Source organism: Misgurnus anguillicaudatus, chromosome 10, assembly GCF_027580225.2.
Source record: "Misgurnus anguillicaudatus chromosome 10, ASM2758022v2, whole genome shotgun sequence".
Taxonomy (NCBI): Eukaryota; Metazoa; Chordata; class Actinopteri; order Cypriniformes; family Cobitidae; genus Misgurnus; species Misgurnus anguillicaudatus.
Genome location: NC_073346.2, coordinates 1,926,207 through 1,940,090, shown reverse-complemented (window position 1 = coordinate 1,940,090; position 13,884 = coordinate 1,926,207). Strand labels below are relative to the sequence as shown.

Genomic DNA, 13,884 nt, shown 5'->3' with positions numbered 1-13,884 from the left:
TTGTATTTCTTTATTTTTCTTGTTATATTTGTGTGTATTTGAACTTAAGTTTTCTTTTCATAATTTGACTTTGTGCTTTTGCTGTTGCCTATTATTCCTTTGTTTCATTTTGAATAATTGTATTGTCTTTTCTCCTCGGGAGCCGTGGGTTCCAGGGTGTGCAGGTTGTTATCGGGTGCTGTACCTCTCGTACTGATTGTGTAGTTTTCTTTCTTTTTGCTGTGACGTTCACTAGTGTGAGTGATTTTTGGTGCACATTTATATTATTTTGCTGTGGGTCTCTTGGAGGTCCAGCACCCGGCCTGGCCTATTGCTGGGGAGCCCCAGCTCCTTGAGTTTGTTGGTGTCCTTATTTTGTGGGCAAACTCAGTGCATGTTTTGCAATTTCTAACTGCCGTTTAATTGGCATTTTATTATTACTTGGCCAATTTTTAAGCTTATGAATGTTTAATAAAATATATATTTCTCAATAAAAATTGTGTATTGCCATATCCACGTCTCATTGTCCATTTTTCAGGTCAGGAGAACTGTGAACTTGTGTGTCCTGTATTAATAGGTCCCCAGATATTAATACTGGGGTGGCGTAGTCGTGTTTTTGTTAAGATTGGTGATAAGTCTTTTATTTAGTGTTATCACTAAATAAAAGACTTATCACCAATGCCTGCTCACATTGACAGCAGGTGGTGTTATGACTGTAATTGAATATTGCCATGTTGGTGTGTGCAGGTCAGGATCATTATCAAACCTGTGACATTTGGGGTTGGTCTTACCTGCTCTCTTGAATTTTTGTAGGTGGCACTATTGAGCCATTTCTACATTCTAATTCTAAAGCCTATACCACATCTAAATTTTCCCTACATCTCATGCATGTGCAACGTTTCATGGCTTTTCAAGCATGTTTAGGCCCTCAAAAATGTGATTCATTTGACCATATTTTGCCTTAACGAAAACTCAAAATCCTCACGAATTATTATCACAAAAAGTTTGTTAAAATCAGCAAAAGCATATCAAAAACTACACTGTACAATTTGTACTATATGATGTATACAATGTTAACTACAGATCGGCTGCCAAACGTCCCTTCACATAGCGGTGATCCATGATCACCATCTACCCTCGTCTTTAGGAAACTGAAACGTTTGTTATTTTCGACGAGATATTTGTTCCAGAGTTCAGTTTGACCAAACCATTAAACAAACAAAGACTGAAAGTTAAATTCCGTAACAGTGATGTGCGTCCGATGAAACCGTCTATACACAAGTACACAGGTATGAGGGGGTTTATTAGAAAATAAAAATATTTTTTTATGCTTAATTTACCCATATTGGCTTCCCTTCTGTACAGCTGCTTCCTGAAACAGAAGACCACCAAAGAGACACAAGATTTATCACACACTATTAGATTTATCAATAAATTTAAATATTCTTATGAAATAGTTTATGTTATTCTAGTATTAATTTACAGTAATAATTTCATCTAAGTTTTGCTTTTCCCCCAAAATACTATTCTATTACTCTGTTGATCTGAATACCTTAGAGCTGCCATAGTGTGAAGAAAGGTCCGACATTGGCACAGGGAGTCCAGAAAGATTGTCTGGATCATAATGGCAGCAAGGCTGTCCATCTATGAATGTGATCCCCTCTGGATTTTGTCTCTCAGCCTACATATAACACACATTAACGTAATGTCACATCTCCAACTCTTTACCTCTAAAAGGCACCATCCCTTAATATTGACTATGTACAATGGTTCATATAATATGCATAAAAGTTCATGTTTGTAAATGTCTAAATGGTCTGTGGCATGTTGCACAAAGCTGGTTTCAGTTGCTTCCCATTTAAGTTTGTTTGTTTGTAACCAAATTCAGTTTCTAATCTCAGAAAGGTGGATTGGTTAATTCCGTGTTTATTGCCATGGTAACTTATGCTACACATCTAACCTGCAGGTTTAATTTCATGTAAAAAATTGCAAATGCAAACTGGACCTATAAGCTGTGAGCAGAGTGACATAATGCATCCAGGACCTCGATCAGTTCCGATGTTTGGCTCAGATTATCATGTAACATGTGATGTTAACAGATCAAATCCTAGACCTCTCAATGTGCTCACAGGTTGGCAAACTGGGGCTGTCCTGATCATGTTTGATATTTAGGATTTTTATTCAGGATGATTAAATCAGTACTTTCACAATAGCCAATGAGAGATAGGGGTAAATAACAGACCTTCTGAAATAACAACCGTGAAACAAGTTGCTTTATGGGTCCGGTACACAGCAGAGAAGGAGAAAGGGCTTAGGGAAGTCTGAACACAACAAAAACTGCCTGAATAATGCGTCCATGAAAACATGTCATGATCGTTCTGTTTAAAACAAGAGCTGAGGTAAAAATGTCTTGGTTTTAAACAGACCTAGTGGGTATAGAAAACCGTTAGCGTACTAGTAAGCAAATGAGAACATTAAAAATAATAATAAATGTGTCACAATCTTTGTAAACATTTACATTGCTTTGCCATGAGGTAACGTGAAGCACTCCTTCTGGTAGGCGTGAAATTAAAACTTATCTGTGAGCTTTTTTATTTTAAACAAATGTATGTGCCCTCAAAATCTTTAATAAAAAACACTAATCTAATCCTATCCTCAAAACAAGCTCTCTTTTTACATCTGGTTATGACGAATGAAAAAAATAATCAAGTCCCACCCTACCTTTTGTCTCAATTCAGAATCCATTTCATTTGGATGTACATCACGAGGTGGAAAATAAGACAATTGCTATTTTCATATAATGCTGACTTTAATAATATATTGTAGTGTTTGATGCATCACGATTTTCAAATCCTGTAGTGTGAGCATGTTTAATCTGTCAAGATTCTCCTTGTGTGTGCAGATTTTATAATCGGCCCTGGATTTGAAAAATCCTTTAGTGCGAGGCCGGCACAAAGGGGAATAAACACCACATTAAAACTACTCATTTTAAATCATGAATTTATTTCATATGATACCATCTTTGACTTTTCATTATCCTTGACTCGTCATTGTTCCTGTACTGTATTGTTCTTGTATTATTTTAAAAATCTATAAAGGAAATATTTTGGAGTTATACGTTTTCAATCATTTTATCGTCATCGTGAGACTACAAAAATGGTACTGTAAAAGCATAATCATCTTAATATAAAGCAAATGTAATGCTTTTTATTTCCTTATATTAAAGCATAATATTTTCTTCAAATTTGCACACCTACTTTACCTCATATTAAATGCCATTGGCTGTTCAATTAAAATGTCAGCCTTTCACGTGAATGATTAATATTGAACGTTGCATTTTAACTTAAGGTTAGAAATACAGCCAGCATAATGAGACCAATTAACCCAAAATTACCAAGGTTAAATCTGTGTTCAACTCGCTTTGTGCAACAGGCCACTGGACATTGTGTCTTGTAGCGTCTATCCTATTTATTGTACTGTATATGCACATGTGTTTCTGTATGTTTGTGTACAGAACATTTAAGGCATATGTCTTTAGATCAAAAGGTTTTAATAATCATGATAAACACATTAGCAAATGATCAGCTTCTTACCAGTATATATTTTTATATACTGTATAATTTATTTAGTTGGATGTCATTGTTTTTGATTATGAAATGATCATCTTATATCAGAAAGGCAACAAACTGTTTCCAAAATAAATTTATTTACACTTGAATATAGTGTTATTCTTAAAAACTCATTTTCTATTACCAATATTAGGACTCTGTTGAAAAGATTTAAAACCGTTCATCCACCAGTTAGTATTTCATACATCTTTACTCATATAATCTTCCTTATATAACAGTAATATTTCCAAAATCTACTCTTCAACTTTTAAAACACTTTATAGCAAGTTGGTAAAACATGCAAACAAATATTTTACATATACATCAAAAAAGGAAAGAAAAAGTCAAGTACTTTCAAAAAACAGAAGAGTACACTAAATAAAAAACAAGCAAAGAAACACAGACAGGCCAACAAATGACAAAAACAAACAAAACAAAAAAACTTTTTGGCACTGGAAATTTATAAACGAAAAATGATTTTGCCGTACACCAAATAAACCTAAATAAGTTTAGTTAATGATGCAATTTTATTTATCAGTGTTAAGAAAAAATATGTATCTTTCTGAGCAACATAATACAAAGGGTATGCACATCTATTGCATAATATCTTATTTGAAATCTTATTCAAAAATAAACACCATGATTTCGGGGCTGCAAAACTATGGACATGTAAAGTCCCAAGTCAATCTCCCAGTTGATGTGAATGTCAAAATACTGTAGGAGCAGTTCACCAAAGTGGCCGTTCCTGGTATGTTATCCAGTGCAAACTTCAAGGTACAGTAGCCCTAGCTTCTAGTGTCTTCATGCAAATGGCGGATGCAATGGAAGGAAGTAAGTCTCAGTGAGGATCTATAAACAACATAAAAAATACTATGAAGCAACAAAATAACGAAAATAAAGCCAACAAAACAGTGAATGAAGAAAAAGAAAACCTTTTCTGTATCAAACATACATGCATACACTACTTAATTAAAATATCAAAGAGACATACATATTTCAGCAAACAATATTACCTGAATGTCTAAGGATGTGAGCTGCTGATGGGCATCATTAATCTCGTGATCCAAGACCAAATCTGCAGCATCATCAAGTTGACATCTATTAATTGATGACCTCTGTCAAAAACATGATACAACAGGCGAAACTATTTTATGGGTCAAGAATACATACTATTCAAATCACTACAAAATTGAATAAACTACTCTTAGATGTTCTAGAAGGCAAACGAGTTAAAACAGTTTAAGATAAATAAGCATCAGTGTTGTCAACAGAAAAAGCTGCAATTTATTTGAATGTTGTTCCACTTACAAGTACTAAAATTCATCCAGATCTGTCCAGATGTTATATATGGGGAATGGATCAGACACCTGAGACTTCTTAAATCTTCACTGGATAACACACCACTGGAGGACTGACAGTGAATCTGGGCCTTGCCAGGTCAGGAGCAATTGATGCTTGTTTTGCAGATGACTTGGGAGATGTATTGGATTCAGTAAATGGCATGGACTTTTCTTACAGACAATCCGTATGATAAAGATCTGTTCTCTTCTCCTTTAGTGTTTCATTTTAAATGTAGTGATATTTTCAGATTCTATGAAACCAGCAGCAACTTTAATACAGTATAAAAGTTGGCTGACAGTCTACAGTTTGTCAAGTCTTTACAAATATGTAAAACAAGTAATAATAAACATGTCTTTTCAAGATGGGTGTATTTTCTGGTACATTAACCTGAAAGAACCCCAACCCTTCTAAAATAATAATTATAATATGAAGAAATGTATGCTTTAAGAAATATTAATACAATCCCATCAGTGTTGGATAAAAAAAGATCGGCAAAATTTAGAATGTACTCAGCAGTGCTCCTGAAATCTAATGTTGTACTTAAGTATAAAAAAAATACAAAATCACTTTCAAAAATGATCTATATGTACTGAAATAAATCTCAATTAGAAACTATGGTTAAAGCTAAGCAAGTAATTTAAAGTTAAGCATCCCAACTACATAAAAATAGGAACCTAACAGTCCCCAGATAAAGATACTGGTAGTTTTTGGAATGCATTATCAAACATGCAAGGCAAAGTAAAGGCATTCTCTTTATGTCAAATTAATGTGTTTGCATTTTGTAACTGTAGTGTGTAGAATCAAGGCTGATATTAGAGCCCCTTATTTAAATGTTGCAGGACCACGTGTGACGGGTCCATTGTAGGGTCCAGCTTAAAATCTGCGGTTGTAACTAGTGGAAGTGTATGAGGATGATGAAAAGTTCATGGTTAATCCAGATCCGGTGGCATCAAAGCTTCCTCTTCTTGAGCCTGTTCTGGACCCAGATCGAGAGCCAGATGCAGATGCAGCACCACTGACATTGTAGGGACTGTAGAGACCTTTACTGGATGTTGATGATGCTTCTAGAAGCCTAAGGCCAGATCCCTCCTCAACCATGCTTCTGTCCATTGCATCTTTGTAGGAAATCTTTAGTTTGGTTTTAGGACACGTAATGTATTTGCTGTAAGAACTCACATCTCTTAGTTTTTGGGCTGTACGGACATCAATAGAACCTTTCCTGATTGCCTCCTCTAGAGACATTCGTCCTGTGCCATCTGGCTCAATAAGGCCACCGGTAAGATACTGCACCTCGAGAAAACGCTGCCCTGCCTCATAATAAAGCCAACCTTTCTTCAGGGCCTGCGCTGCAGACATTTTGACCTTGGTTCGAGGATCCTCAAATCCATTAAAGGCTTTCTGGGCTAGGTTGAGTCTATCAACCATTATCTTATCCACAAGCCCTTTCTCAGTTGCTTCGGTAACTGTAAATTTCTCTCCAGTAGATGGGTCAATTAAGCCACCAGTGCAGGCCTGTGCCTCTAACAGTCTCTGGCCAGTTATGGAATCCACTAAATTCCTATGCATGGCTTCGGTGATTGAAACTTTTTCTAAGCTGTCTGTATCAAGGATTCCAGCGACAGGACCAGTCTCCTCAGTTGGATCATTCCATATAGCTGTTGGAGTTTTGATTGAAGGTACAGGACTCATTGGATAAGAGGAGGTGGACCCAAATGAGGAGGATCGGGAGCGCAAACCGCCAATGTTTCCAGATAACATATCAGCAAATTCTGTGATTGATAGAGTGCCAGAGCGATATTGGTCAATTGCAGTATGATCAATAAGACCCCTTGCAATAGCATCCTCAATGTCATACTGTCGACCTGATCTTCTGTCAATCAATATGGATTTCTCTACCCCATCTGATGACGTCATTGTGATTTCTTCCCATTCACACTCTTGTTCTGAAAGTTCCAGATATGTCTGATGGTCAATTAGCCCTTTGCGATAGGCTTCATACACTGACATCTCTTTGCCTGAATCAGGATCTACAATGACAACTCTACGTTTGCGAACTGAGGATTTGGAAGAAGTCTTTCCCTCACGTTTCTTTTCCTTTAGTAGCAGAAGCACAAGACCTGTATCTGGTTCAACAATACACCTCTCCATCAGTTGCAGGTAAGTGAGATTTTCCTCTGTGTTTGGATCAAAGAAGCCCTTTGTGTCATCTGAAGGGTCACTGAGGATGTCATTCATCTCCTCATCGAAGAAACCTCGGTTATAGGCCACTTCAACTGGCAAGCGGTGACTCTGCTCAGGGTCAATGATTCCTCCAGTGGCAATCTGAGCCTCAAGAAGACGAATGCCATGGTCTCTCAAAATAAGGCCCTTTTTCATAGCTTGGAACAGTGAGATTGTTTTGCCTGTATAAGGATCCCTATAGCCAGTCACAGCCCTCTCAGCTGACAGGAGCTTGTCTTTGAACTCTGGGCCCACAATTCCCATCTTAATGGATTCGTTTACAGTTAACTTAAGGTTCTTAATAGGGTCAATGATATAACCGGTTGCAGCTTGAGCTTCTAACAGTTCAAAAGCCGTACCTGGCCTGATCATATTCTTTTTCATGGCTTGGTAGACGGATAGACGGTCTTTAGTAGACTCAACAAACACACCAGCAATAGAGCTTGAACCCTCAAGATAATTCCGCAATTTACTGCTCAACTCCTCCACTGTTAATAATCCCTCATTAAGTTGAGTGACTGTTTCTTCAGTAATGACTCTTGAGAGGAGCAACTCCTCTATTGTAATGTCTTTTCTGATTCCTTTGAACAACAACCTTCTCTCTGATAGTGACAATAGATACAGCCCAATCTTGTCAACCTTGCATCTTTTAATCAGCTGAGCATATGAGATCTTCTCTTCAGTTAGTGGGTCAACATATCCTTTAAACTCCTCCGATAACTTTTCAGTGGTCTCTTTGTTGATGTATCCACGTTGTGTGGCAATATCTGTTGGCAGATGGAAGTTCAATTCTGGGTCAATAATACCTCCTGTGGCTGCTTGAGCTTCGAGTAGCCTTAGGGCATAGTCCTCTGGGACAAGTCCCTTTTTCATTGCCTGGAAAAGGGAGATAACCTTTCCACTATACGGATCCTTATAGCCAGTGACTGCTCTCTCTGCAGATAGAAGCTTGTCATGAATTTCTGGGCCAACCAAACCCTTGCGCACTGCTTCATCAACTGTAAGCATATCATTCCTGATGGGATCAATGATGAATCCAGTGGATGCTTGTGCCTCTAAGAGACTGAGTGCAATGTCTGGCTTAATTAATCCTCTCTTCATTGCTTCATAAATGCTGATCTTGGTATTTAGGTCTATCACCACCCCAGCAACACTGCCAGTTCCATACAAATATTTTTTAACGCTTTGTATCTCCATAACATCACGCATAGTCTTTCTCTCTATCTTCAACAAGTTGTAGGTCTCAAGGTCAATGATCCGGGCATTATAGAGATCTTCAATGGTGATTTGACGTCTTCTTGTGCTGTATGTCTGGATGCCTCCACCTTTTACAATTTCCGTCTGCTCTAGAATTTCAATTATAATGATTATCATCCGTTCTTTTGTTATATTGCCAGAACGATAATCCTCTAGAAGCTGATTCCTCTGCTCCTCAGGCAGCAGATTTGAATTCATGACATCCCAAAGCGACATAGACCCCTGGCCTTCAACGGGTATATCAATTTGAGTAGTGGAAAGATCACTCTGTGTTTGTTCTTCACTGTAAAGGTACGTTTTCTCCACAACTGTTGGGGCTTGTGGTTTGGAGAGTTTTATCAGATTTAATCCTGTGTCAGGGTCTGTCATACACTTGTCTTTCAGCACTTTATATGATATGTTCTCATCAGTTGCAGGATCAGAGAAATACCTGCTTTCTGTAATGCTGCTGGCAAGCTGTTTGCTGAAGTATCCCTTTTGGATTGCAACATCAACTGGAACACGATGACTGTTTACTGGATCGATAATTCCACCCGTTGACAGCTGTGCCTCCAAGAGTGGCATGGCATGCTCTTTCAGGATAAGGTCTTTCTCCATGGCTTGGTGTAGGGAGATCTTATTACCTGTGAATGGGTCTTTATATCCAGTGACAGCTTTCTCAGCAGAGAGAAGTTTCTCATGAAGCTCAGGACCAACAAGGCCTGCTTTAACAGCATCATCAACTGTGAGAAACTCATTTCTTGAGGGATCCACCATGAAACCTGTGGCAGCTTGAGCTTCAAGCAAGGCAATACCCGTGTTCTGTCTGAGGAATTTCTTTCTCATTGCTTGGTAGATGCTAACTTTTTCCTTTGTAGGTTCAAGGTAAACTCCAGCAATGCTTTCAGAGCCTTGGAGGTATTTGTTGACCGAATTGTTTTTACTGACCTCATTTGGAGTTGTTTTACCTTGTTCCAGCAAATCATATGTGGATTTGTCAATAATTTTGGAGTCAAACAATGACTTTGATGGAACTGGAGCCCTGAGCCCTTTAAAGCACTCGTTTTCTTGGTTCTTGTTCTCCTTCACATTGATAATTTCAATAAAAATCCTTGTAATCTTCTCAATTGTTATTTTCCCAGATCTGTATTGCCTCATTAGGTCAAGCCTCTGCTCCTCAGTAAGATAGTTAGAGTTGATGAGCTCCCATATGGTGACCCTTCTCCCTTTGAAAGGTCCACTCTGAACTTCAACAGTTGACTGAGTCATTGCATCTTTGGTCTGAGCCTCAGTGTACTTCAGCTCCTCCTTGGCATTGATGGCTTGCTCAGACAAAGGCAAAAGTTGAAGGCCAGTCTTTTTATCAGTAACACATCTTTTATAAAGCTGCAGATAAGTCACATATTCCTGTGTGTTTGGATCAAAGTAACCTTTAACATCATCAGTTAGACTTGTCAAAGACTTGTGGGTTTCATCATCAAAACACCCCCTTATGCAGGCAATGTCTTGTGGAATACGGTGACTTTGAACTGGATCAATAATGCCTCCTGTTGCCAGCTGGGCATCAAGAAGTCGGATTCCCCGGTCTTTCATGATCAGATATTTCTTCATTGCTTCAAACAGAGAAATTGTTTTTCCAGTATACGGATCTTTGTAGCCTGTTACAGCTCTTTCCGCAGATAACAGTTTCTCATGAAGCTCTGGACCAACAACACCTGCTTTAACAGCTTCATCTACTGTAAGGTTTTGGTTTTTAATAGGATTTACAATATATCCTGTGGCAGCTTGTGCTTCTAAAAGATTAAGAGCGGGCTCAGGTCTCATCATGTCCATTTTCATGGCATCATAAAAAGACATTACTTGTTTGGTGGAATCAATAATCACTCCCGCAATGCAGTTGGTGCCCTTCAAGGCTTTGTGCACATTCTCCATCTCAGACACTTCCTTAACAGACAGTTGTCCTCTTTGCAATTTGTTATATATGTCTTTGTCAATAATCTTGGATTCAAGTAGTTTTGTGGCAGGAACAGGTGCTCTCAGGCCATCAAAGGTAAGTTCATTCTTTTTCTCTTTTTCTTCTGCCACAGTTAGCACAATTTTGATTATTTTTTCAACTGTAATCTTTCCAGTTTTGTACTGACGGATAAGATCTTTTTTCTGGTCCTCTGTAAAGTACTCAGAATTAATTATCTCCCAGATGGTCACAGTCTTTCCTTTAAACCTGCCAAACGGTATGGACACAGTTGTCTTGTCAAATACATCTTTTGTTTCCTCATCAGTGAATGTTCTGGCATTTAGAGCCGCCTCCTCTGAGATTGGCAGAAGAAGAAGTCCTGTTTCTGGATCTGTGACACATCTTTCCATTAGCTTTTGGTATGTAGTATTTTCTTGGGTATTTGGATCATAGAATCCCTTTAAATCATCTGAAGGGTTCTGTAGGATGTTATTGGTAGCTGCATCTAACTGGCCCTGCTTATAGGCTATTTCAATTGGCACACGATGACTGTTGACTGGATCGATAATGCCACCTGATGCTATCTGAGCCTCAAGCAATCTAATAGCATGTTCTTCCCCGATGAGACCTTTCTTCATGGCTTCAAAAAGGGAGATTTTTGCTTCTGTGTATGGATCCTTGTAACCAGTTACAGCTCTCTCAGCTGACAACATTTTGTTATGAAGTTCAGGCCCAATGAGACCCTCTTTAACTGCTTCATTAACAGACAGTTTCTTGTTTCTAAGTGGGTCAATTATGTATCCAGAGGCTGCCTGTGCCTCCAGTAGCACTAGGCCTGTGCCAGGAGCAATCTTCTTTTCCTTGATGGCTTGATATATAGACATCTTTTGATTTGGATGAACAAGTAGGCCACTAATGCAGTCCTTCCCTTTTAGAATTGTTTTAAGTTTGTCTGTCTTGCTGAGTTCTTGGACTGTGGTTTCACCTTTCTGGAGCTTATCATAATCTGTTTTGCTAATAAGTCCTATTTCGAAAAGTCGGCTTGCAGGCACCTTTTCACGAATGCCATCAAAAGATAACGCAGGGAAACTGTCAACTTCCTCACAAATACTTTGACCATTAGGTACTGTTCTTTCTGTCTCCTGAGTGACCTTCTGGACAACCTCGAGCTGCAGAAGTTTCTCACGCAGTTGCTGGTTTTCCTCAGCAAGCATCCTCTCTTGTTGAAGCTTTATCCTCTCAAGTTCCTGCATTTCTTTTTGCTTTCTAAGCATCTCTTGTTCAGCCTCTTTTTGTTTCTTCAAAGCAGCATCCATAGTGGCCTTAAGTTTCATTTTTTCATCCTCCATCTGTTTTCTTTGACGTTCCTGCTCGTCTTTTAAGGCTTTAGATTTTTTGACCTCCTCTTCAAATTGGTTCTCTAACTTCTTCTTCTCATCCTCAATTTGTTTTTCCTTTTTCAACAGCATCTCCTTCTCTGACATGAATGTCTGCTGTAGAATTGTTTTCTCCTGTTTAATTTGCTCTTGCTGAGCATTTGCCATCTATAAAAGAGAAAGAAACAATAAACAGTTAAAACAACAGTAAAATAAATTGAGTAAACATCCATTTTAGTAGTTATGTAGTTAGATATTATAGATTCATTAAGAGACATGGTTAAAAGTTAAATGTTTGAAACTAAAAAAGAAACTTATAAAGGAATAGTTGACGTCATTAAGAAAATTCACTCATTATTTCGCCTTTATGCCATCCTAGATTTCCTGACCAGATTATGGACAAAGTTTGAAAAAGTTATTTGTCTTTCCATGATTGCACCAGAAAGAAGAGGACCCTGCTAATTTATTACAGTACATGTATGTGCTCCGGATGGTGATTGGGAATAAGTTTGTAGCTTGTTTATGCAACAGATTCTTAGAGTTTAACTTGTTATATAGATGGTGTCGTTTGATCTGTAAAGTTTTAAACTATGATTATCTTGCATTGTCATGTCAATATGTAAATTTATTATGTTCTTACATCTATGTAATCATCTGTTATTAAAGCAATAAATAATAATACATTTTTGAACAGTTAAGGCATCTATGATGAAAAATGTATGTTGAAACATTTACATTTCATTTATTCAGTCAGAACAAGACGGTACCAATCCCATTTCTTTCCCTTAACTCTACACTTTCCCCTACCCCTCCGTTTAGTGCGTTCACGTGAAGGGCTAGGGATGTCTCAATTCTCTTTTAGTTAGAAGGATAGGGGAAGGACCAAAAAGCCCTTTAAACTAAAATTCTTTGGGACCTCACTTCAAACAAAGGGGTAAGAAATTGGCTGCTCATCGGATTATTATTTATTATAATAAATCGTTACATTTATACATTCAAATAGCATTCAAAGCGCTTTACATATGAATGGGGGATTCTCCTCAACCAACACCAATGTGCAGCATCAACCTGGATGATGCGACGGCAGCCATATTGCACGAGAACGCCCACCACACACCAGCTTATTAGTGGAGAGGAGTGATATAGCCAATGATTTGTATATATGTGGATGATTAGTAGGCCAATGGACAAGTTTGGCCAGGATGCCAGGGCACACCCCTACTCTTTATCGAATGACATCCTGGGATTTTTAATGACCACAGAGTGTCAGGACCTCGGTTTAACGTCTCATCTGAAAGAAGCTGCTTTTTGACAGTATAGTGTCCCCATCACTATACTGGGGTGTTAGGACCCAGACAGACCACAGGGTGAGCACCCCCTGCTGGTCTCACTAACACCTTTGCCAGAGCAACCTGGTTTTCCCCGGAGGTCTCCCATCCAATTACTGACCAGGCTCAACCCTACTTAGCTTTAGTGGGCAAGCTGTCTTGGGCTACAGGGTGATATGGCTGCTGGTACAGTTTTTTCGTTTTAAAGTATTATTTTTTGCATTAAAAAGTTTTAATTACAAATAATCATTTGTTTTGTGTTACATTAAATGTTGTATTCATATTTGTGGTCATGTAATTTAAATAAACGTTTGCAAAAAAATGCTAGTTTGCTAACATACTGCGTTAAATGTAGCTGTAAGTGAACTGACCATTTGAAGCACTGAGAGTTTTTCTAAGTGTGCCACTTCCGGAATGCAACCCATCTTTCCACGCTGTTTTAACTCTTTCCCCGCCATTGACGAGATATCTCGTCAATCAAGAGAAAACGCTTCCCCGCCAATGACGAGTATTTCCGTCTTTCCGCAATACCGCTATTATCCACTAGTAAACTTTTCCGCAACGGAAGTATTGCCCTATGGCAAGCTGCTGCATGTCCGTGTCTGTTTTAAAGATCGCTCTGAATGGGATTTCTATGAAAAGTCTGTCACAAAAATGGAATTATCTCTGCTTTTTGCTCAAAATGTGGTGTTTTTGCAGAAACCTACCCATATTCAAAAGCTGATTACAAACGAACTACTAAAGGTAGGATGAAACAGTTTTTATTGTTTGAAAGCAGAGGGTCGTTCTTTCATTTGGTATATTGTATGTTTATATATTTGAAGAAGAACATTTTCTGGAAG

The 13,884-nt window shown here is 38.2% G+C and overlaps 2 protein-coding genes across 2 annotated transcripts in view; both read right to left on the bottom strand.

Annotated features, from left to right (window-relative positions):
• Positions 1-1,680, bottom strand: part of macf1b (microtubule actin crosslinking factor 1b) — a 59,570-nt gene extending 57,890 nt beyond the window's left edge. The window contains exons 1-2 of the mRNA XM_055211830.2: positions 1,532-1,680; positions 1,320-1,351 (exon numbers count right to left, since the gene is read on the bottom strand). Of these exons, the coding sequence (XP_055067805.2) occupies positions 1,320-1,351; positions 1,532-1,567 (68 nt within the window). The 5' untranslated portion in view covers positions 1,568-1,680. The remainder of the gene's footprint in view (positions 1-1,319; positions 1,352-1,531) is intronic.
• A 1,986-nt stretch (positions 1,681-3,666) lies between these two features.
• The window catches only part of plecb (plectin b), a 148,665-nt gene continuing 138,447 nt past the window's right edge, over positions 3,667-13,884 (bottom strand). The window contains 3 exon segments of the mRNA XM_073871771.1: positions 3,667-4,436; positions 4,601-4,702; positions 4,896-11,882. Coding sequence (XP_073727872.1) covers positions 5,751-11,882 — 6,132 coding nt within the window. The 3' untranslated portion in view covers positions 3,667-4,436; positions 4,601-4,702; positions 4,896-5,750.